The 25,194-nt window shown below is 43.6% G+C and overlaps 1 protein-coding gene across 6 annotated transcripts in view; it reads left to right on the top strand.

The window, feature by feature from the left end:
* The window catches only part of BLNK (B cell linker), a 1,905,158-nt gene that overhangs the window by 1,673,094 nt on the left and 206,870 nt on the right, over window positions 1–25,194 (top strand). For all 6 annotated transcript variants that reach the window (XM_069611389.1, XM_069611390.1, XM_069611392.1 and 3 more), the window contains 2 exons: window positions 16,822–16,847; window positions 19,390–19,415. In XM_069611389.1, coding sequence (XP_069467490.1) covers window positions 16,822–16,847; window positions 19,390–19,415 — 52 coding nt within the window. The remainder of the gene's footprint in view (window positions 1–16,821; window positions 16,848–19,389; window positions 19,416–25,194) is intronic.

Here is a 25,194-nt window from a genome sequence, read left to right as displayed (position 1 = left end):
ACATTATTGCATGGAACATATGGGCGACACCCCCACAATCCCCAAACTTTTTTAATTTACATTTTTTTTTTTCCCCTGTCCCCATATATATGGTCACCCAAATAATATCGCCACAACAATAGTATCGGCCGGCGATACTATTTACGGCGACCATATATATCAGGATATTATTACCTGATACCCTTTCAATGTTATAATGGTGGGTTCTTTAATGTCGTTAGGGAGAGCATTTCAGCAAAGGGGCCAGAAAGAGAGACGTTGTTGAAACAGGAGGCAGAACAGGTTGGGCATGCGGATGGAAAGTGATGAAGGAAGCCGCTAGATTTGAATAAGTACGTGAGTGGGGAGAAGCAGGTGATGGGGTTATCTAGATAATCATGGGTTAAACCCTGGATGGTTTAAAGAATAGTGGGTGTTTCAGTAAGGGTTTTGTTGCAAAGTAAGCCAACCCCCATTACGGTGGAATGCAGTAGTGGGGGAGGGCTATGGAAGGATTCAGAGGTTATAGGTGGCAAAGTTTGAATTTTGTCAATGAGAGCAAAAGAGTTAAGACAAGGGCAGAGGTGGAAGATAGAGCATGGTCAAGTGAACAGAAAACCAGGGTTGATAACAATACTTTTGTGGGAGTAAAGGGAAGAGCGTGAAGTGTGCAGCTTTTCTGATGTTAAGGAGGTTTACCATGGCATGAGTTGCGGAAGGTATGATACATTTGTAAGCGGTGTCTAGTCAAATGGTTGACAGACAAATGGTCGACACAATTTGGTCGACAGGACAAATGATCGAATTTTTTTAAAAATATTTTTTAGGCTTTTGTTTAGGGACAAAAAGGAGTTTTTAGCAAAAAAAAGGTATGATACATTTGTAAGCAGTGTCTAGTCAAATGGTCGACAGACAAATGGTCGACACAATTTGGTCGACAGGACAAATGATCGAATTTTTAAAAAAATATTTTTTAGCCTTTCGTTTAGGGACAAAAAGGGGTTTTTAGCAAAAAAAAGGGGGTTGGGGGGACCCCCCCAGGAAAAAAAAAAAAACTGAAGAAAAAAAAAACATTCGATCATTTGACCTGTCGACCTTTTGGTGTCGACCATTTGTCCTGTCGACCATTTAGATTCGACCAGTTGACCTACAACCTTTGTAAGCTTATTCTATCTGTTGAAAATGATTGTGGGGCATGGGGATGATGTGACATGGTCATGGCGAATGGCACAAGGGATGCAGGGGAGGCAGGAAGGGGTGGAGTGGTATGATCAGGGAGATAGATAACTTTGGTCTCAGCAGAATTCAGCCTCAGGCACTGAAAGGTAGTCAATTGAAGGATTCTCTGAGAGACAATGATATGTGAGTGGAGAGGTCAGGAGAAAAGGGGTAAAGAAGGAAAAGATTTGAGCTTTGTTAGTAAAAAAGGTAGTAGAAGAAACCGAAGGAGGAGAAGTGCTTATCAAAAGTGGCAGTGTACAGGGTAAAGAGTGGAGGGCCAGACACAAGCTTCGGGGACTCCAGCTGCAAGATGTGTGGGACAGAGGTGCCATGTTCTAGAAGATAGAGGAAGATTGATTAGAGAGGCAAGATGCAATTCATGCAGGTGCAACTTCAGTTCTAGTTCCAGGGCTGATTACTGAGAGCTCATTTACCAAAATGGGGTCTCTTTTCACTGAGTTTTGGAAAATAGAGGAAGAAGGCAGTGGGATCAGTGTTGAAAAGTGGATGAAAATAGCTAGGTCGTAAGTGAGTGCCGGAAGGCCTTGTAGATCTGTGAGAGACTGTTGCAGAGATGCAGTGAGTTCCAGAGGGTGGGGCAAGGATTGGGAAAGTGTAGGTACCCCTGTGAGAGCAGCGTTTGTGTGGAATCATGAGTAGGGCAAGAACAGAAGCGCACAGGGTGCAACCTGGGCAGTAGGGAAGGAGATTGAAGGGCAGAAAGCTGGGGACACAATTGAAAAGGCATTGGTAGAGAAAGACAGCCTGTAGCTGGTCTCTATATTCGACAGGGAGCCAGTGGAGTTGAGCCATGAAGGAAGTAACATGGGCAGAATGGCGAAGACCAAAAACAAGATGAACGGCAGAGCTTTGAAGGAGCTGATTCCTGAAAAGTAGAGAAGCAGGGAGGACAATGAATAGTGAGTTGCAAAAAGACATGAGGTTCAGGATTAAAGCAGAAGTGGCAGAAACGTGGGATGAAAGGGTGAGGAAACTAAAGAAGCTATCAACGAAGCTGTTGTTACACATGACCAAAAGAGGACAGTGAGTTAATCTGAGGGACAAGGGAGAGTTTGTTGTCAAATTGGACTCTGCGTCTTAATCAACACAGCCAGATGAGGGCTGGGGTCCATTGAAGAGGGGTGAAAATGGGGGCTCCAGACATCAGAGCAAAAACCAAACTCTAAGGCCCCAATTCTGTCACAGGTGAGTTTCAAGGAGTTTGTTTCCATCCTGGAAGCAAATGCTGACAGACATGATTGGATGTACTGCTCAGCTCCTTCATAAAGATAGGTGACTAGATGTGTGTCATCCACGTAGGTGTACAAAATGGAACCCAGAAGAGGAAATGAAGAGGCAAGAGCCTGGACATACAGACCAAAAAGAAGCGGAAGAGAGAGGATCCCTGGGGGATACCACAGTTAAGGTGATCACAGAAGAGCAGAAGGGGGGAGTATTGAGAGAAAGAAAGAATCAGGATAGGGTTTCTATGCATTTTGCGAAGTTCCAAATTTGACCATGTTTCTATGCATTTACCTTAGATCAAAATGTGACTGTGTTTCTATGCATTTTGCTTAGTTCCAAATTTTACTGTGTTTCTATGGATTTTGCTAAGTTCCAAATTTGACCATGTTTCTATGCATTTACCTTAGATCAAAATTTGACCGAGTTTCTATGCATTCAGCTTAGATCCAAATTTGACTGTTTCTTTTTTTTTTCATTTAGTTTATTACAAACTTTTGAAAAAAAAGAAGAAACAACTTATCAAGAACGAACTATCATTTCTCGCTACAACACTATAAATTGTAAAAAGTGCTATATTTAACACACTATTCGAATACTTAAAACTCTTATTACCACATTAACTTTTAACGTCATAGTCACATCTCATAGTTAAATTAGAAATGTTCCCATTACTCCACTTCAGAAAGTCTGATTTCCAATTGTTTCAAGAATAATGTGAGGGCGATCACAAGTTTCTTATTTGTGCTACAATGCATTCTTGCCCACCATTAATCAGCAGTGTAAGTCATCCCCAAACTCAGTTCTTGTGCCAAAAATGTGGTTCTTTGTGTTTTAAGATCAGGGCATAGCAAAACCAGATGTTTTAAGGTTTCATCTTCTTTGCCGCAGAACCGGCATTTATAGTCCCTTGCTAACAATCTGCTTCAATAATTTTGAATTTTTCTGGTCTCATATATGTTTTGCCTGAACTTCAGGTATCTCCTCCTCAGGTACTTGCACGGGAACACTTCGATGTATTGGGGTATCTCATTAAATCTTTTTGCTTCAGGTGGGGAGTCTCCCATACATTTGTGAGATCTTCTCTTCTCGTAAGTCTCGATCCAATCTAATTCGAGAACTTTCTTCTTAACCAGATTCGCATTGGTTAACAATGTCTCTTCGTTACTTCCTATGTGGTGCAGTATTTCTCTGCATTTTTGTCTCCATATTTGAAGTGGTAATTGATTACCCTTAGGACCATGTTCTGTTAGTATGTCGAATTCAGGTATTGACTTTCCCAGCATTTTACCAAACAGTGTTAGCGAGTTCCATGTTATTCTAGCATTCAAGGTTGACATGCTTGCTTCATATAAAACACATGCAGTTGGACAACTTTGTGGGATTTGAAAACTTTGTTTCCAAAACATTCCTTCACAGCGAGACCAGATTTGACTTGAGCAACCGAACATACATTCTGCTCCAAAAGTTAACACTGGAATTACTTGACTTTTATAGAAGTTTATAACGGGCTTGTACGAGAATTTCCCATATCTTCTTTGGATTAGAGTTGCCTGTGTGGTCAGTTGTTTGCATTTACTTCATGTTTTGGTTACCATTGGTTCGTCTCTTATGCTCGCATTGATGTATGTTCCCAGATATTTGCAGGAATCGACTTGCCTTAAACGGTTACCTCCCAAGGTCCATTGAAATTTCTTCTTTTTGGTTGACCTGCCTATTAGATTCTCGAGGACCAAAATCTCTGTTTTTGCTGAGTTGATTTCAAGTCCTATTTCGTCGATATATGTTTTAAGAGCATTTAGTTTGCGTTGCAACCCTATTGGGATCAACTCCAATAGGACTATATCGTCCGCATATAGTATCCAGCTTAGAGGCCTGCCATTCAGCTTTGGTGGTACGGATCTCACTCCATCTATCGCTTCCCCAACTTCAGAAATATAGAAGTTGAAGAGCGTCGCGCCCAGAGGGCACCCTTGTTTTATGCCGCGGGCCGTTGGAATGGCCTCAGAAAGATGAACATCATTATCTAGGAGAATCCTCACCTTTGTCTGTGAGTGCAGTTCTTTTATAGCCAAGATTAAGCTTATTGGGCAACCTCTTTTTAGTAGTTTTGTCCATAGTATTTCGCGGTCCACGCCATCAAAGGCATGGGCTAGGTTAACGAAGGCCAGATATATTTTTCGACCTGCACTGATGGCATTTATCTTTAGAATATTAAGCAGGAACAAATTCAAGCTGCATCCAACACCTTTTACAAATCCTGTTTGTCTATCGTCCATGGCCTTTTCTGCTTTTATCCAGTTGGATAGTTGTTTTAAAAGTAGACTTGCAAATATTTCTATGCATTTTGCTTAGTTCCAAATTTGACTGTTTGGATGCATTTAGCTTAGATCCAAATTTGACTGTGTTTTCATGCATTTTGCATAGTTCCAAATTTGACTGTGTTTCTATGCATTTAGCTTAGTTCCAAATTTGACTGTTTCTATTTATTTAGCTTAGATCCAAATTTGACTGTTTTCATGCATTTTGCATAGTTCCAAATTTGACTGTGTTCTATGCATTTTGCTTAGTTCCAAATTTGACTGTGTTTCTATGCATTTAGCTTAGATCCAAATTTGACTCTGTTTTAATGCATTTTGCTTAGTTCCAAATGTGACTTTGTTTCTATGAATTAAGCTTAGATCCAAATTTGACTGTGTTTTCATGCATTTAGCTTAGTTGCAATCATATCTATCGCCTTACCCTTACCTCTCTTTCTATCTTTTTCTCTCCTTCCCCTGGTTACCTGCCTGTTGTATCTCCCCCCCCTCTATCCTGCGTAAGATCTTAAGATCAGACGTTCTGACCACACCAGGGCCTGTCCTTTGTCGTAACCAGGCGAGGACCTTATTTCTCAAAGATTCTCTTGACTCTTTCCCATACAGTTTTCTGATATTGGTGATCACAAAGTTCCTTTGGTCCATGAGAAATGTTTTGGTGGTCGCATTCTCGATATTAGGCATTTGCGATTTCCTTACGTGCAGACTACCCGAAATCACCTGCTTGATTTTGGCATTCGCCACTGCGCTCATTTTGGCGGGTGATTGACGCGACCTCCCGTACTGGTTGACCCTCCAAATAAGGAGTAGGCATGACGGCCTTTGTTTGCATAGTTACAAATGCAGGGGGAAGTTCTGTGGGGTCTGTTTGGCACCCCTGATGGACATCAAAAAAGTTGCGACAAGTTTGAGTGGATTTTTCTATACCTTCAGGTGCTGATTCGATTTGGATAAACATTTGTACGTGTGGCAAAAGTGGCATAGGCACTTAATAAGGGGAGTTGGTGGGGAGCAAGGGATGGGTTGTAATAGTGACATTGCAGTGATTATTGGAGTACTCAGAGGGAGGGGGCTTAATGGAGAGTTTAGAAGAGGTGACAGGGAAAGAGAGGAGGATGAGGTTAAGGGTTTTGGGACAGCTATTGGCCAGGAAGTCATGAAGAGAGTCCACATTGAATTGGTGGGAAAAGAGAATTTCAGAAAGGTTAAAGGCTCCCAGCATGGCCATGAGGAATTTGATTGGGGGAGATGAAAGAGTTGAGTGGATCAGGAGCCCCAGAGAAGAAGATAACGAGGGCATGGGCGCAAGGATATGGGAAGTATATTCAATGGAGGCACAGTGAAAGTCTCATGAAGGAAGTGCATCAGATAGCTTTTCGAATTCTGAGGCCAAATTCACAACCGCGCTGTCAGGTCAGGGAAGAGTGAGACCAGGTAACACTAACTGTGTATAGAGAACAGCAAGTGTTGATGTGTCTTGCGGCAGTGGTTCAGTAACTCGCATGGTTTTCAGCTTTGGGTTGGGGGAATCAACGTGATCAATAAGAAGCAATGTATCAGTGCACAGGGATTGGGCATTACAGAGCCTGTGAGTAAGAAGTATATGTATTAAGGAGAAGGATGCAGAGGCGGAAGATGTACCAAAAGTAAGCACAAGAGGGGGGGATTAGATGGGAGTGAGGGATACAGCAAGGGGATTTTTTTGGGAGTGGTTTGTAGAACAGAGTTAAGAGTAGCCACGAGCCTCACGCTACCTGCTGCATCCAGGAAAAATTGTATTTCTCTGTTGCTGATCCATTGAGCCTTCCACAGCAATGTACAGTTGAATGAGTTTAGGAATTTCAATCACATGCTCAGGTCGTTCTGAAGGCCTGCACCTAAGTGGATTGAATGGTGTGTCTCTGTTTTGCCTGAGGTGGAGATGCTAACCACCTGGCAAAAACCTGACCTGCCAGAATACTAGCTACAAAGTTAAGTTTGCCTAGAAGTCCATGAAGGCCATCCGATATTGCCCTTTCTTTAATCAAAACCTGCTCAATCCCATGGGTGAATGCTTCTATTCTATCTGCCCAAAATGAATTAGTCTTGACTTGCACAATTGGTCTTGTCAGGATCCAGGGGAACATCAAAAACTGCTGCAGTGGCCTTGAAAGCTGACAGGGACTCTTGGCATGTGTTTGTTTACTTTCTTCCCACAAAGAGAACATTATGCAACTAATGTATCCCCTAAGTGGTTCAGTCTCCAGCACAGCACTTTTATAAAAAAACAACATTTCTCAAATGCACCATATGAGACGGAACACTCTGTAAGCATACATCTGTCAAAGTAGATCTCCCTTGAATTGGCTGAAAACCTAGCAAATTGAAACTGTCAGGATGAACTGGGAGGAGCCTGGAAGCAGATTCGATATCCGCTTTTGCCAAAAGGGAAACCTTACTTGACATTTTCACCAGCTCCACGGCTTTGTCAAAAAACATGTATAACACTGATCAGTGCTCCTCTTCCAAACAGTCATGTACAGAGTTGCCGTTGGGGTAAGACAGTTGGCAAATAAGCCTGTACCTCTCCTGTTTCTTTTTGGGTACTACTCCTAGGAGTGATATGATCAAGTTATCAAATGGTGGCGAGCTGAAAGTACTGCAAATGTGCTCAGTTGTCTTTCCTTTTCAATTTTTTCCATCACAATATTTGGCAGTCGATTGACCGCTTACAAGTTCCCGCCACTCCTTTGGAAGATGGGGTCAGAAAAAAGAATCCTAAATCCTTAATTGAAACTGTACAATAGGCTCCTTTCCATCAATTGTGGGTAATGATTGAGCTGCAGAGCCAATGTGCACAGGTTCAATGTGGATGGGTCCTGGCAATATAATCGGTGGTCACTGCTGCTTGTACCGGACATCTCTTTTCTCTGACGCTTGCTGCAAAAGGTGGTGTTCTGCTTTACACCACCTGAGGAGCACGTGTGGCTGTAGTTGCATGCTTGCCCCCAGTAGCATGCCCTGTCCCCCCTTGTCGAAGCAGCAAGCATCTGTTATTTTATATGCCCGAAACCCAAGCCTCTACCCGACCAACTGCCTCCCCGAAAGGATTGTCATTGTTCCTTCCTGAACCACCAAGATTGTTTGTCTCCCCACTGAGAACCTACTTCCGAATATTTGCTTATATTCTGCTGTGGCTTCTTGCTGTTGGCTGACTGGTTCCCTGCCTGGTTGTTCGTAGCCCTCGGACATTTTTCCCAGGACTCACAATCCCTTTTGTCCCATGACATATCAGGATAGGTCTCCATTTTCTGCCTGACTTCCTGGTCATATGAGAGCTATCTCATGGCCCCATAACTTCTGATTTATTTGTGAATGGTTTCCCTGTATTTGACATGGGCTGGCCCCTGTTGTGGGTATTTCTCCATTATTATGGTCCTGAGTATTGCAAAGGCCTCTATCCAGTTGTGGATGTGACATGTTCGACCTAACTCGAGTTTTTTTTTTTTAACCTCCTTTGTTGACATCTTGGGGGTGTACGGTCTTGCTTTACCATGTTCCAATAATTTACCTTTTCAAATTCTCTCCTTCGCTACGAGCGATGTTTGCCAGGATAATAAGGATTTCAAAGAGAGCAGAGGCCTGGGTGGACATTCTGCTCGTGGTGGGTCCCTACCCTGCATAGCCAGAGTGCCTGGTCTGTTTCAGGGACGGTGCTTGCACCCCCTTTATTGCATTCGCATCACTGGGGGCTGCTTCTGGTAAACTTCCCCAAACCACTACGGAGGTTGTTTTGTTCTGTGTTGCCAGTTCCATGTCTGCTTCATTGTTTGTACTTTTCCGAAGGCCAGTCCCTATTACCATATTAGACCTTTTTGTTATGGCACTGAATAGTACAAACACGTACCTGAATAGTACTTCAATAACTCACAAACAGTGGTTGAGGGACAGTTAGCCCCTAAAAAAGGATCCTCAGGCTTCCCAACCGACTCCTCCACGTGCCCAGGAAACCCCAGAAAAGGAGGAGCCAGGTGAAAGCAGGTAAGAAGAAACAGAAAAGGGGCTGTCGTCCAAAGGGGTGAGTCAACACTAAGGTGCCATACCCCTATTATATCCCTTTGGGTAACAGGGATGTTGCTGTTTAGTTTATAGTCATATTCGTTCTAAACTACTCGAGCCATTGTTACATATTATTGATGGTGTGTGAGCTAAATAAAATACAATTATTATATTTATTAAATATATAATATGTAAAAACCTCTAGACCTTCAGGGGCTCATTTTGGAATCCTGTTATAATTTGGCAGCAGAGACCTGTACGCTTGCACCGTGGCGTGCCAAGGCCCTACTGCCGAATTTTTGTCATTTGCACGGCAGAGTGCACAAGTGCAGGTCAAAAAGCGGCATGAAAATACATGCCGACACAAATGCTGGCTGCATTTGTATGGTAGAGAGAAAGGGAGGGCCGGAAACGCAAGTTGCGTTTTGACCCTCCCCTGCGCCATACAAATTGACGAAAATGGGGTATAGTGTAGGCAAAAATGCTTTTACACATCTTCCTTACATTACACCCCAATCAAAATGAGACCTTCAATGTTTTCCCTATATACATATAGACACTGTAGGGAACCCCGCGAGACGGGGATTAGGGTCATTACAATATAACACTAATAAGTATCCCTGTTGGAGGTATAGGCATAATAAAGTACTACAGCCTTATTCATAAATAAATAAATAAATAAATAAAATGTAATGTTCACATTTTTTGTCAATCATGATTAAACTGAAAAAGGACCACATACAAAATATCAAAATTCTTAATGCAAACAATGCAATTCATATATCTGCCCATCTTGAATCAGTGACATCCCTTCCTATGGACATCTTGGATCAGTGACATCACTTCTAGAATAATTCTTTAGTCGCCCCACTCTCCAGCTGAAGGCCACAAGAGACTCATCTGGGAACACTAATCAGAAAGTAATCGCCTTATTCCAGCTACACCAGGGACTAAATCAGAGAGAGCAACCACTGATGGACTAGGCGATCAGGTGACTAGACCGTGCGTCATCACTTCTGAACTTCCTATGGGCGTCCAGCGAGGATCCTTCCAGTTAAGGCCGGTACTGTGAAGGGTGAAGACCAGCCATTGACCAGTCTCTTTGCCTATGAGCCTTTGCTTATGCCTTCCTCCCAGCTGCACCTGTGAGTACCCCAAGTTTCCTAATTCATATGCTGTCTCCCCACAGTGCTCTACTCACCTATAATGAATTCACTCCTGCTCCTCCTGCTGCTCCTCTTACTCACCTCTCCCTACGCTTTCTCCAATCATGCTACAACTTTCTCCTTTCCTATCCCTATCATGAAACGTAATTCTCATAAATACCACTACTCCATCTCTAGTCTCGGGAGGATAGCTCAGGGGCAACATGCTTGCCTTGGTAGCAAGACGATGTGGAGCAACACAGGTTTGATCCCCAGGTCCGTGCTTTACTTTACCTTGTTCAATTTCTAACGCGCAGCCGTGAACCCTGAGGCGTGAGGGCGTGAGACATGACAAACTGACATGAAAGGACGTGAGAGTAAATGATCAGTAGAAAAGATAGGTCTGAAGGGCCTTCTTGAACGAGGTGATAGAGGATTGCAGTCTGAGAGTATGTGGGAGAGAGTTCCAGAGCTTGGGGGCCGTAGTAGAGAGGCCCCGTTCTCAACCTTCTTAAGTTTACAGCATGGGAGAGATAGCAGATTCTGGTTACTTGACCTAAGAGCCCTAGGATTGACTTTATCCTGGATTTGATCTTGCAGATATTTGGGCATTGTGCCTCTTAGAAGCCTCTGGATATTAAGCACGTTATAAATAACCAACTACAATTACCTGCTTTCAAAAAGCAAAGCAGACGAGCTAACCATACCTCCTCTAACATCTATCCACCTCGTCTCTCTTCCTCTGAGATTCAACTTCTTTACTCTTCCTTACCACATCAACTAAATATTGCACACCTGAATGCTCTGTCGTTATGCAACAAAACGTCCTTCCTTTATCAGTGATTACTTTCACTCCCTCTCTCTTCCCCTATACCTTTTTGCTATCACTGAAACCTGGATTTCTCTATCTGACACTGTCACTCTGGCGGCTCTACACGACTCCAAACTATCCTTCATTCACTCTCCTCGACTGATTGGCAGAGGTGGAGGTGTCAGACACTTACTCTCTTCCCACTTCAATGCTTCACACATCTCCAATGCCATGTCCTCTCCTAAATCTTTTGAATTCACCATCTCTACTATTGCTCCGCCTCACTCGGTTCACATCATCTCCTCTATCGCCCTCCTGGTACCACTGGATTATTCTTTGATGATCGTGGGCAACTGCTATATTCTCATTCCACTAAACATCAGCTCATTCTCTTAGGTGACTTTAACCATCCCCCTGCAACCACTTCTCAGAAATCTGAACTCAGTCTTTTCTTAGTGACCACGCGCTCCACCCATAACCTGCATAACCACACAGTGGGTAACTCTTTGGATCGCTTATTCATCTTCAATTCTCTCTCAGCCACTAATACTACTGTCACACCATCCCTATCTGATCACACAATTGTTTCCACCACCATCTCCTTTCCACCATCTGACCTCTCCTCATCACTTCCCTCATCTATTACTTTTACATTTACAACATTTGTAGAGTGCACTGTGGACCCTTAAGCATAAAGGCGTGACAGTAGGACAAGCATTTAACATTTGAGAATTAGTAACCAGGTGGCTGACGCAATTTTACTAAAAGGATTTATTTTTATTTATTTTGTTATTTGTATTAAGGGCGCACAATAAACATGCAATATGTGACAAAAACAGGACAGAAATACAAACATTTAAGAGCCAGTCTGAATGACTCAGATCAGAAACATCACAAATCCCACAATGTGACATTTTAAATATCATTATAACATTATTCATGTAATCAGTCTTGCAGTAAATTGATGCATGCAAGTCCACAATTGATTATATATTGTAATTCAAAATCACAGACATAAATACAATTATAACAGATTATACAATGAAAAATGTGATTAATTCTTAATGTAAACTGACCCATGCTGCTAAATTGGCTGTATTTGGCTTTCATCTCCTCCCTATCATAACTCCACAACTGTGCCAACACTCTACACTTTATTTGGGGATATTTAACCCTTCTGCCATTCCTCCCTTTGTCTCTGAACTACAGTTCTCACTGTCCTCTTTCACACCTGATGCCTCTTCCACCAACACTGCCTTCTCCAGGTTCCAATCCCTCCAGTATGACTCATTATCCTCACTTCCCACTGCTTACTTTCACCCCTAAGTCTAAGAATCCTCAACAATGGGTCACCCCCTCCATATGCTCTCTCCACACAGACATGTGTTGGCTGCACAAATTGCGGCATACCCACTAGCATGAAGACCTGCAACTGTAACTCTCTGCCCTGAACTCTCTCAAGTCCTCGCTTGATACAGCAAAGGGAATTCTACCTCACCCTCATTAACACTCTCTCCAACCATCGCGCTGGCTACAGGGCCCCCTAAACTCACTCCCCCTAAATCTATGACTATCGGCTCCATTCTCACAGCTAATGGCCTAGCTGAATGCTTAGCTGCAAACATTTCCAAAATTAGATGCTCTGTCCTGATCTTCCTCACACTCCATTCTCTAACATTATACACTCTGCCTACTCTTACCATCATTCTCTGCCTCTATCTCCCACTTTAGTCACACCGATACTGAAGAAGTCCTATCTATACTGATGATGGCTAACCCCTCTTGTGCTCCATCAGACCCTCTTGCTCCTCAGCTAGTCATGCCTATTGCCCCTTTAGTGGCCTTTCACCTTGCTGAACTCTTCAGCCTGTCCTGTCCTTCGACTCTGCTTGCTTTCCCGCTATTTTCAAAACAGCTACAGTCATCTCTCTCCTAAAAAAGCAAGGAGCTGACCCGAACATTCCGGCTAACCTTTGCCCTGTGTCTCTCCTTCTGCACTACTCTAAAGTGCTTGAAAAGGTTGTGTTCAACCGTCTTACTAATTTCTTAGACATCAACAACCTTCGAGACCCCTTATAAGTAGGTTCTCCTGTCACTCCACAGAAACTGCTCTCACAAATGTATCCAACTTAATCACCTCTGCTAAGCACTCCGATGTATCCTCTATCCCCTATCCTGTCTTGCGAGAATAGCTCAGGGGCAACGTGCAAGCCTTGGAAGCAAGACGACATGGAGCAACACAGGTTCGATCCCCGGGTCCGTGCTCATAAACCTCTGGGTATTAAGTGCGTTATAAATAACCTATCATATCGTATCCTAATTCTCCTTGACCTTTCTGCTGCCATTGACACTGTCGATCACTTTGATCTCCTTAATGCTCTCTTTCTTCTTGGAATTTGAAACTAGCCCTAATGCTCTCTTTCTTCTTGGAATTTCAAACTAGCCCTTGTCTGGATTGAATCCTACCTGGCAACTTGCCAATTCTCTGTCTCCTTGAACAATAATACCTCTCAAATAACTCCTCTAACTGGTGGTGTTAAACAAGGCTCTGTCTTGGGTTGGCTCCTCTTTACACTCTACACTTCTGCTCTTGAGGCACTTTGGGTTCTCGCACCAACTCTTCACGGATGACACCCACATCTTCTCTTTTCCTGAACTCTCCTCTGATCTCTCTGTCAACATTTACAACTGTCTCTCCACCATTAAATGTTGGATGGACTCACACTCTCTGATGTTGAACTCTACCAAAGGTGCTCTTCTTCCTTGCCAAATGCTGTCTTCCATCTCTTCCTCTGCCTATCCAGGTCACACCTGAAGCTCTCCCCTACTCTTCTTCTTCAGCTAGAAACCTTAACGTCATCTATGACCCTTCTCATACCTTCTCTACTTTCATCTCCAAAACTGATACAGTAGCTTGCCACAACCGCCTAAATATTAGGAAAATATGGCACCTCCTTCCTTTCAACAATGCCAAGCATCTCTTAACCACTCTGATCTTCTCTAAACTGGAATACTGTGCCAGCATCCTCTTTGGTCTCTCCAACTATGCTTTCTGTCCTCTAGACAAGATCATTAACTTTGCTAACAGGATTCTCTTCGAACTCCCTCACTTCACACCAACTTCCTTGTACCGTCACCAGGCTGGATGGCTGACACTGCAAAACAGGGCTAGTTCTAAATTTCTTCTTCTGGTTTACAAATCCATCCACAGAAAAGCACCACCATATCTATCCTCCTCTATACAACTCTATAAGCCTCTCGTAATCTTTGCTCTGCCTCCTCGACTATTCTTGTGGCTCCTTGAGGACGAGAGGAAGTACAAGGGAGGGCCCTATGCTTCCTCTCGCTTTTGCTCTTGCTCTTTTCTTGCTCCACTTGCATGGAATGTTCTTCCTCCGGACATCCAAAAAGCAGTTCACACCGATCTTTTCAAAACCAAACTAAAGGTCTACCAAATCACCTCCAATTTACCGTATTAACCTGCCTCTAATATGCCATCTAGTTAAAATTTCTCCAACGCCTCTAACCTGCCTCTGTCCCTCGCGTTCTCTGCCTCCACTCTAGCACTTCATACCTCATGGACACATCCCGAGCACAGCTGGTCGTGCCGCCTACCTGCACTTAAAAATGTAAAAATGTCTAATGTTGGTTGTCCTTAATCTATGTATGTCTATTTATTTATTGTCCCCGGTGACTGTTCCATTTACTCCCTTCCACAGCCTGGTCAGAATGTCCCTCAAACAAATCTCATTGTAATAAGCTCACTGCTTCTTGTGAAATCTGATTTCTTATCTATTGTATGTTCTTTTGTAATCAAAAGAGCATTGTTCCCACCTGTATATTAATAAATAAAGACAACTAAATAAATAAATAAATATACCCCCCAAAAAAAACAATTATGTAAACCATCAATTTTGTGAACAATATTAGGAAAGAACCAGAAATATATTGTCAAAATTAAATGAATTGTAGAAAGCGAGGATCACAAATCCAAAAGGGGAATACATAAGGTTTGAAGACAAGATCATACAATGGAAATAATCTGTCAACATGAGGTTCAAATTAGACAAATAATTGAATCAAATGTATCAAATTTTTGATCTGTGTTGGTTCTGTAAACAATCACATTTTGTTCCATAAATGGGCATAAATAGTCAAAAAGAATTGAGTCCTAATTGCCCAAAAATTCATGACGCATCAGGTCAATTCTTGTTTTGCCATAAACCAATCTATAAAGTGCTTCCAATAAAATATGTCCTGTTATATTAACAATAGACTTGTTAGCAATGTTGTTTAGCATGGATATGCTCATCTGCAAGTTTGATATAATCCTGGGAATTCTTGATACTGGGTATCCTTGTGTCTGCCTCGTTGGCCTGAGCGCTCTAAAATACAATGGTTGTTCCCTTGGGGTTGTTGTTCTCTATTCTCATAGGATTGTTCAGGACCTGTATAATTTCTAGATGTGTCCCAGAAAGTGGCCCACTTGCGTCCAGGGAAGCGTCTTCCTCTAAAGGGGAGGAAGGATAGCTCAGGGGAAACAGGTTTTTCGTGGAAGCAAGACAACGCAGTGCAACACAGGTTAGAATCCTTACCTCTCGCTTAGATACCACTTGTTGGTATTAAGCGTGTTATGAAAGAACATTTAAAATTTTAATAATAAATGATGCCTTTCTAGTTTCCTAAAATTGATTGCAGGTATAAAAAATACGCTTTTGTTAAGTAGGGGTATATGTTTTCATTTTTTAAAATCTCAAAGATCTTTTGCCAACGTATTTGTTTTTTTCTGTATGGTGGAAGATCTAAATTCATCAATTTGTTTATTAATTTCCAGCTGTTTTTCTGGGTGGTAATTATGGCTGTATTGTCTAAAAACTTATTTTTATCTTCTTCCAAGCCTTTTTGTAGTTTTGCACTCACCTAATGTGCTGTAGTAATAGTAAGAACCGTAAGGTCCCTACTGCACTTGGTTGCTATGTAGCTGAAATTTGTTTCATACTCCTGGTCGTCTAAGAAAAGACAATGTTCATTTCGCACTACTAGGCCTGTGGGAATATGTTACCTTTAAGATACTTCTTCAAGAAATGTTCATGTAGCTTAGTTCTGAAGCACTTTTTCATAAGTTTTAATAATTCTAGCTGGGTGGTAATATTCGGATTGAAACGAGGGTCCTCTAATCAATTCTAAAATCTGTGACTGTAACTAAGCATAGTACTTACTGCCATGCATTCTTAATCACTACAGTCAAAAAAGTGGTTTTATGAAGAAAGAAGATTATGTTTGGATAAATGAAGCGTGGCGTAGGAGGGTATTCAAACGGGGCAGTAAAGGAGTAACAGTGAGCTACAAAACTTTAAGATGTGAGATTACATAATTTTTTATCGATTGACAATGGATATCCAAGCTTGGAGAGAGAGGGAAAAACAGTGTAAACACTTTGCTAAACATATCCACAGTGAAGGGGACCCCACAAGGCAGGGATTGGTGTTGTACTATTAAACAGTAATAAGTATCCCTGTTGATGGTACAGGCATAGAATAGTATTAGAGCCTTTGTTCACATTTCTTTTGGCAATCATGATTAAACTGAAGAAGGACCACATACAAAAAATCTACATTCTTAATACAAACAATGCAATTACTATATCCAACAAAATACTATTGTGCAAACAATCAATTGTGTGAACAATATTATGAAAGAACCAGACATATGTAGTATAAATTAAATTAATTGTAGAAAGTGAGGATTTTGAATACAAAAGAGGAATACATAAGGTTTGAAGACAAGATCATACAATGAAAAAAGTCTGACAGTAGAACCTAAGGTTCAAATTAGATAAGCAATTGAATCACATGTATCCAATTTTTGTTCAGTGTGGGTTCCATAAACAATTTTTTCCCTACAGGTTACAACGAATAAGGAGTAATTCCATACAGGACCTAATGCAATTCGATGTATAGTGTCAGCTGTAGAAAATTAAAAATAAATGTAAAAATCATTGTGTGTGTTTTCTGTTTATAGAAATAAGAACTGAAGTTTAAGGTATACTTTTAATTTTCTCTTTCAGTGTTGTATGAAGTTTGTGAACAGGAGGTAAGATTTCTAATGCAAAAAGTTTCACTAAAGACAACAAATGTGTCTCTGGCATGACATAAGCTTAACCCTCTGTTTTTAGAAAAGGATGCAGTAATTTAAGAGCTTAGTCTATCACCAACTACTAAGAATGTGGTTACATTTATCATTAGAAAAGGCTCTTGATAAGCAAGAGAATATGCAAAGAATATTTAGCATTTAATCAAAATATGTTATAGTATTAAAAGTGGAACATATGCAATATGTGGCTGGTTGGATGGGTGTTGCAGGAATCTGGTGATGGGGAAAAGGTTTTTTTAAGCCACAGTAGGTGCTATGGAAGCAATAGATGCAGTGCATCTTGTGAAACCTGGTATGAATTTCAAGTGTGAGGTCAATCAGCAGCTGCTTCAGTCTTCTGGCTAATTGTATTAATGAATCTGACGTTAATCAGTAATGGTAAACTCTATCTCTAACCAATTCTCTACCTCCAATCATTGAACTTGGCATTTCACGTTTTGTAAGTATGCCTTAAGCTGATGTTCCTTTGTGCATACTCAAATCGTAGCATTTCCTGTGTGGCTGCCAGCACACAATACTATACTTAATGTTTTATGTACTACTAAGATTTTGAGTTGGAATAAATACACCCATACTGTGTTTCATCTTTTTTCTTCAATTTACAATAAGCTAGTGGGCTTTGATTGATGATTTGAGAACCTGCATCATGGTATGGGTTTGATAACGGGACTAGTATTCTCCTCTCGCTTCACAATTCAGAAATGGTAGTAGATTTTAAGCAAGAGGACCACAGGCATGACATGCTTTGAAGTACTCAGGCTACCTAGGTACTTTATTACCTCTGGATGTTTGTGGGATGATAGATCACTCCATCCCACTCTACTGATTGTCTGAAATGGGAATCAGAAGCCATGTACTACCCTAAATAAGGTCCTTCTTAGAGGGTTGGTCCTATGCAGTCTCCTTTCTTCCATTGGGTTATGGCTACTCGCCGATGACCTGTTGTGTCCTGCAAATCTCTGCTGCCTCTCCTATTCTTATGAACATGATCCAGCAACCCGATCGGTTGATTCATTTGTACAACTGCCCTTTTACATGTGCTGATCAAATGCAAATTCGACTTGCCTTCACAAAATCACCAAATAACTAAATTCTCCATTGTGGGCCTACCTGCCTGGTAGCCTTCATATTCTATTTATGTGGGAATTATTTGAAATCTCCCCCATCAAAAGTCAGAAATTCCAGAATGCAACTGCCAACCTTCTACTGAGGTTCATACATAGACACCCCATTTCTCTTCTTCCTTCCGTCTCCTCCTCCCCTGCTAACACCCCCATCTGCTACAGTGACTGGCTGCCTGGTACCTTCTGAGTTCTTCGGGGCACCAGGCCCCTCCACCCAGTGCACCCCCCTCCGGCAACTTAGCATGTGGACCCTCACTCCCTGCACCCCAGGCAATCCCTGGCACTTGCCCTCCTGACCTCCCCTTAGCACTCGCCTAACCCTTGACGCTCTAAACCTAACCCCCTCCCCCAAGCCCCTTTCACTTGCAGTCTCTCCTCTTTACCCTGAACTTCCCTTCCCACCCTAGCACATAGCATTTGTGCAGACTGGCACTCTCCCCGCCCCCTCGCACTTCTTCTTACTGCACTTGCACAATCCGAATGTCACAAGGCCTAGTAGGACCATTACTGGTATCTTTCTCCCTTATCCCCCTCCCCTTTTTTGTCTTGTGGTACCTTGACACACCATTTGTTGTACAGGCACCTTTCAAATATCCAATAAATAAAAAATTATCTCAGAACCCTTGATTGAACCCGCACTCTCATGGTGGATTCACTTCAATGCACAGTGCCTTGCACATCAGCGCTTTAAAAATTGATGGCCGTTTCCTCAAAAGCAATCTCCCTCACTAATTCCCAAGATTCTAGATCTGCCCTCAACTCCAGCATAATGATGCTATACCCATGAACATAGAATACTTCTTCCGTCTATCAACACACCTTAAATATAACATACAATGTGATTTTTGTCTTGAATGCTGTTCCATCTTAATGATATGCCTAGAATTTCACAATGCTCGGATTGAGATCAAACTGATTCAAGAAATCAGGATACATGAAGCACAACAATAGTGATTGCTGCTTAGGAACACAGGCCTAATGCTTGCATTGTTGCCATTATTACATTACTTTCTATGGTTTACCCAGCCTATTTTATTTCTGAAACAACTGTGCCAGAGTGAATAGTTTAATGTCCCTCTAACAACAATCTGATGGATGTGACAGCAGTGATGCTTTTCTACTCTAATTGTATTACTATTAGCTTTGCTTCTGATAAACACTCATGAATTAGGGGGTGGACAGATGGGAAAGGGCATTAGTTCTTTAGCCTCCCTTATGCAATACATCTGTCTCATAGTGAGCCCTTGCAGTGAGTCTTAGCAAGGCTATTTGATGGACTAAGACTGTGTGTAATACTGTAAAGTCATGTGCTTTCATGTCTCTGCGCCATTTAACCATTGTAACCTTTTCCTCCAAAGGCAAAACGGTCTCCACCACAAAGCAGGTAATAATAATGTATTGATTTGCTATGTGCTGTCATCAGGTACAATATATTTTCTAATTGAAACATTTATTAACTATATGTATTTTTTTAATTGAGGTTTTGTAACGTGCCAATTTTGTCTAAGGAGTATGAGACAAATATATCAGCAAACATATACAGTCAAGGGTACCATGAACTTACAAAATCAGATAAAAATGAAGAGAGGACAGAGTGCTCATAAGAGACGACAAATCGTGGAAAGGGGGCTGGGGTTTCCGGGGTCCTTTTTGTGGGGGTTTTATAATCATCAGGGAAAGCAAGTCTGAAAACAGTCTTGCACTCAGACGGTTGGGGTTTCCGCTGTCACTTTTGTGGGGTTCTAATAATCAGGGAAAGCAAGACATTACAAGTTTCACTGTAATTCCAGCGGGATACCGGGAAACTGCCCTACTGTTTCTGCAGTCTGATATGCCAGTATTACTGGATGTTACAGGTGGGAGTAAGTCCCCATTCCGTTGGGTCCCATAGGACTTCATGGAGGGGATTGCTGGTATTTCCGGCACCAGTAATACCGGTATTGGACATACCAGCAATTTTTGCTGGTGGGGGCCTGATTTACCTCCAGCTCTTTGCAGTAGGTATATCTTTAACTCCCACCAGCAAACCTGTAGTTTGCCGGTCCAGGAAAATCGACGGTCACGGAATTACCGGCAATTTTTGTGGACCGGAAAACTCGTAATGACACCCTGAGTCTTACACTCCTTTTGAATCTATTACTGTTAGTTTCCATTCTCAGAGCCATGAAAGCTCTACTTCCTAGTGTACACTATTCGAATTCAGCAGTCCTCTGTCTCTGCCTGGCCGTTGTGTATGGTGAAAGAAGGGCTTGTGGGTATTTTGGCTTCTTTTTGGGTTAGGTGCATCAGGAAAAAGACTATGAAATGAAGTCTGAATTCGAATCGCAGCCAATTGACAGAGTTGGTGAGATATAGTTGCAAAGGCCAAGACCGAAAATCTCCCTGAATGCACAATTCTGAATGAGATTCAGTTGGTGGGTTTGGGATATCGTCAAAAACACGTAAATAGAGTTGTAGTAATCATGGTTGGAAAGTCATTCTTATGAGGTAAGGCATTATCTTACAAAGGAGATGAAGTTTGAAGCGAGATTTGATGATCATTTTATTTATTCGTGGTGTGAGGGATAGATCGATGTCATGGACAACACTAAGGTTTGTTTGCCTATTTTGGAGGGGAATCATGCTAGTGGAGTGAGGAAGTATGAAACCAGTGGAAAAAGAGGGTGGTGGGCTTAGGAATGCTAAACATAAGCAGCTGCGTTTTAGAGGATTTGGAGCGGAGCTTGCTCAGGGTGTGTACTGTCCTCTCATCGAAGTAAACGACTGCATGGTAATTTATTTCGATAAATTACATTGTAGTGATAAAAAGATATGTATATGTAATAAGGGGCATGGGGTTGGAAGGGAAGGGGCGTGGGTGGGTATGTGGGGGGTATGGGCAGGGGACCCGCCATTAATTAAAAAAAATGGTGAATGGCCAGGACGCTGCACTCCATCTTTCATCCTGGCCCCTGCTAGGTGAGTGTCGCCCTTCTCGCTCTCTGTGCCCTGTGCCTCCATTTTCGACACTTTCTGACGTTTTTCTGCCCCTTTCCCCCCTTTCTTCCTCCTTTTGTTCTCTTTCCAGGCCCCAGGCTCCATTTTGCCCACGTTCTGCTGCCTTGCTGCCCCTTCCTCTCCTTCCGTCCACGTGTTTTCATCTTTCCCTACCTCTGCCTCAATTTTCGCCACTTTCTGCCGTTTTTCTGCCCCTTTCCCTCCTTTCGTCCTCCTTTTTTCATTTTACCATGCCCCTGCCTCAATTTTGCCACTTTCTGACGTTTTTCTGCCCCTTTCTGTCCTTTCTTCCTCCTTTTTTCATCTTTCGATTCCTCTACCTCAATTTTTGCCACTTTTTGCTGTTTTTCTGCCCCTTTCTTCCTCCTTTTTCATCTTTCATGCCTCTGGCTCCATTTTCGTCACTTTCTGCCATTTCTCTGGCCCTTTCTCTCCTTTCTTCCACCTTTTTTCAGCTTTGCATACCTCTGCCTCAATTTTTGCCACTTTTGCCGATAATAGCAACTTCATGCTAATAAAATCAACACTACAACACTTACCAACTAGCAAGACTCATCTTTTTGCCTGTCCTAGACGCACTACCATAACTGGTGAAAACAATTGAAGTCCAGCGTCAAGACAGACAGAGTTTCCTACCCCCGCTTTATGCATTACACTGTGTACTGTTGTATCCCCATTTAGGCGTCTCTCCCTCTATCCAGGTGTCCCAAATCTAGGTGCTACTGCATTTTACTGTCTACTGTTATACTCCCATCTAGGCATTTCTCCCTCTAACCAGTTGTCCCAAATCTAGGTAGTACTGCATTTTACTGCCACTTTCTACTGTTGTATCCCCATTTAGGCATCTCTCCCACCATCTAGGTGCACACATGTAGGTGCTACTGCATTTTACTGTCTACTGTTGTATCCCCATTTAGGCGTTTCTCCCTCCATCCAGTTGCACAAATGTAGGTGCTACTGGGTTTTACCATCTACTGTAGTACCCCTTCAGGCCCCCCCCCATCCAGGTGTCACAAAACCTGCTCACACGTCTACTGTTGTAACCAGTTGGACGTGCCCCCCTCTACTCAGTCACATAATCTGATGCGTTTACAGAACGTGACAGACTATCAGCCTCCCCTCACCCCCAAGCCTCCTGACTACCCTCCGCCTTCTCTGACCCTCGGCCCCTCTCCCACTGCTCAGACCTATGTTCCAGGGAGACCACGAATAACGAGACCAAACAATCGCATTGGACCAAGAAAAAGAACATCGCAGTCAACCTCCATCCAAGCGCACTCTACGTATACTTTACACCACATCTGTGGACACAGGTCACAGGCACGGCCACCCACCGAGGCACCTTAGAATACAGCTGTGGCTATGCTATTCATGTCTAGGAGCACACATAGCTGTGCACACTGAAACCCCTAACGTACCTGAACACTTGTGCAATTAGTATGAAATAGTGGGTAGTTTTGCATTTTTCCCCCTTGCAATGGTGAAGTATATAACTGGATAATCAGGCACAGGAGCTATTCGTCAATCTTCATGTCTCTCAAAAACAGTCTACAACAGGGAGCAGTCCACTTTGTCAAAGACTGTTGATAGATTCATAAAGGCGCTAAACCGACCAGAAGGCTTGATGCCATAATATTTATCAATTAATAATGAAAGATTTCAGCACTGCTCCATTGTGCCCCCTGAAGGGTGAAACCCTGTCATAAAGCTTTGGGCCTCATTACAAGTCTGCCAGTAAGAAATCTGGTTGTCAAGCATGCTGCTGCCACCGTGTCCAGCAACCTGTGATGCTGGAATCTCGGGCCGATTACGTGTTTTGGCGTACATGCGCATTCCGGCATGCCGGAAACGGCAGTACCGGCATGCCAAAAACACCATCAAACCCCACCCGCCCCCAAAATGACAACACTGTCGTCCTCGGTGCCAGTGACTCTGAATCCGACAGCCCGGTCCCAGAGCTACTGGCACTGGTAACAGCAGTGCCGCAAATACCGTGACCAGAAACACAGTGATCGCCAGAACAGCAAATCGGCCGGTGGCCATTACAAAAACACAATTCATTGTAATCCTGAAAGCACAGGCGACATCCACCACTCCTGACCAAAGAAACTCCACCTTTACCATGTCATCAAGAGTCTTTGAGACCCGGAGGCGCAAGCCACGCTTCAGTGAGGCAGAGCTTAACATGTTATCGGATACCATAATTCAGCATGCTGCAGGATCAGTGCAGGCAGGCCCAGCTGCACAAGAATAGCATTTGGGTGGAGGTTGCCCAGAAAATCTATGCAGTCAGCACAACCCCCCACACAGTGCGACACTGCCACAAGAGGTGGGACGACCTGCACTTGAGGGTGTGCAACCTCCTCTCGGCACCCAGCACAGACAGGGTATGGCCACAGGTGGCAGGAGCACCTCCCCAATACACCTGCTGCCCTGGGAGGAGATGTGCAGCAGTGTGCTGCACCTCAACGTCATTGAAGGGGTCGGTGCTGCAGAGGCCAGGACACCTGAAGAGGCTGGTGAGTACACGTAACCGCAATGTAATTTCATCCTCCCTGTCCACCCTGCACCCACTACTGTAGCAACATATGACATGAATGTCAAGTGCATCGTCCACAACACCAATAAAGCCCTGCATGCCCTCCCCCCAAGAGAACAGCAACCTGGGTGCATACACCGACATACACCCTCCCCCGAAACATCACTCATACCACTAATACACCTAGAACACAGCACAGGCACCCTGTACTGCCAACAGAACATGTGTCTGCTTCCACTCAGGCACACACCCCCTTGCCACAGCTTAATGTATGTGTGCCCGCCGTGCTTCCCCTGGCAGAAAGTCACATCGGTGCTAAGCCCCTTCTCCACCCACAAATGACCGGCGTCATACACAAAGGAAACATGTGACAGCCTCGTCCCAGCCAGGCCAACCCATGAGCTGAAATGGCCACCTATCCCTGTAAGCACTACAGGCAGCAGGCACATGGCGACCCCATCCATGGCCCACCTCTCCCCAACTCAACATCCTACAGCATGAAGGCCACACCCCTAACACCGTACCCAGAATTTGTGATTACAGTGAGACAGTATCGCCGGCACACGCCCCTATCATGTATGGACATCACACATTCACCTGCACAGTACGCATGACACAAGCATGTGCGCACCATGCCATGTACCCGACCATGTCCCCGACACAGCACAGGCACAAACAAGATAATGCATTAATCTCAACCTCATCAATCCACACTGTTCATTGACAACCTGCCTTTATGACTCCTTCAGGCACATCATATGACAATGAAGAGGCCCATCAAAACACCTCATGGGGCATTAGTTGTCGACGCCGCCAGACCCCAACGAAGCACCACCACCACCTCCACCCAGGACACCACAGCCTCAACAGGCACAACTGCCACCCCAGCTGCACCCATTGAGCCACCTCCGGTCGCACAAGCTCCTGCCATTGAGTCACCACCGGTTGCACATCCCCAGCCATTGAGCCACCACCGGTCGCACAAGCTCCAGACATTGAGCCACCACTGGTTGCATAAGCACCAGTCATTGAGCCACCACGGTCGCACAAGCTGCACCCACCCAGGCAGCTCCAGCTGCAGCAGTACTACTACCACCACCGCAGCCACATGCACGTGCACATGTGTCCAGTGTAGAGGAGATAGCAGACGATGGTGGAGTGGACACCGGGGAGACCACCGACCGCAGCACCATTGCTATTCCTTTGCTATTCAGCCCCATGGCCCCAATTAGCCCACAACAACCACCCTTCCCCAGTGTGAGGGAAATTGATGGCAGACTCAGCCGCATGGAACAATGCCAGGATGCCTTGACTGCCCTGGTGCAGCAGCACCTCCACGAGGTGCAGCTGATGTGTATGAGCGGTCCAGGCTAGTGGGCGTCATAATGCGTGTGCACTTGGCCGTTGTACACACGCCATAGTACAGATGTCCAAAAAGGTACTGGAGGGCAATAGTGTAATCTCTTCAATAGCTTAGACATTGGCTATGTTCCTCCAGGCCTTCGTAGAAGGACGGCCCACAGAACACCCCCATGCACCATCCACCAGTACAACCCTGCTAGTTCCGTGCAGAGCAGCCCAAAGCGGTGTTCAATGGGGCTGTCCAACTTGGCACACAGCCGCATGC

The sequence above is a fragment of the Ambystoma mexicanum genome, chromosome 8, assembly GCF_040938575.1.
Source record: "Ambystoma mexicanum isolate Mex_15411 chromosome 8, UKY_AmexF1_1, whole genome shotgun sequence".
Lineage (NCBI taxonomy): Eukaryota > Metazoa > Chordata > Amphibia > Caudata > Ambystomatidae > Ambystoma > Ambystoma mexicanum.
This window is presented reverse-complemented; position numbering and strand designations above follow the sequence as displayed.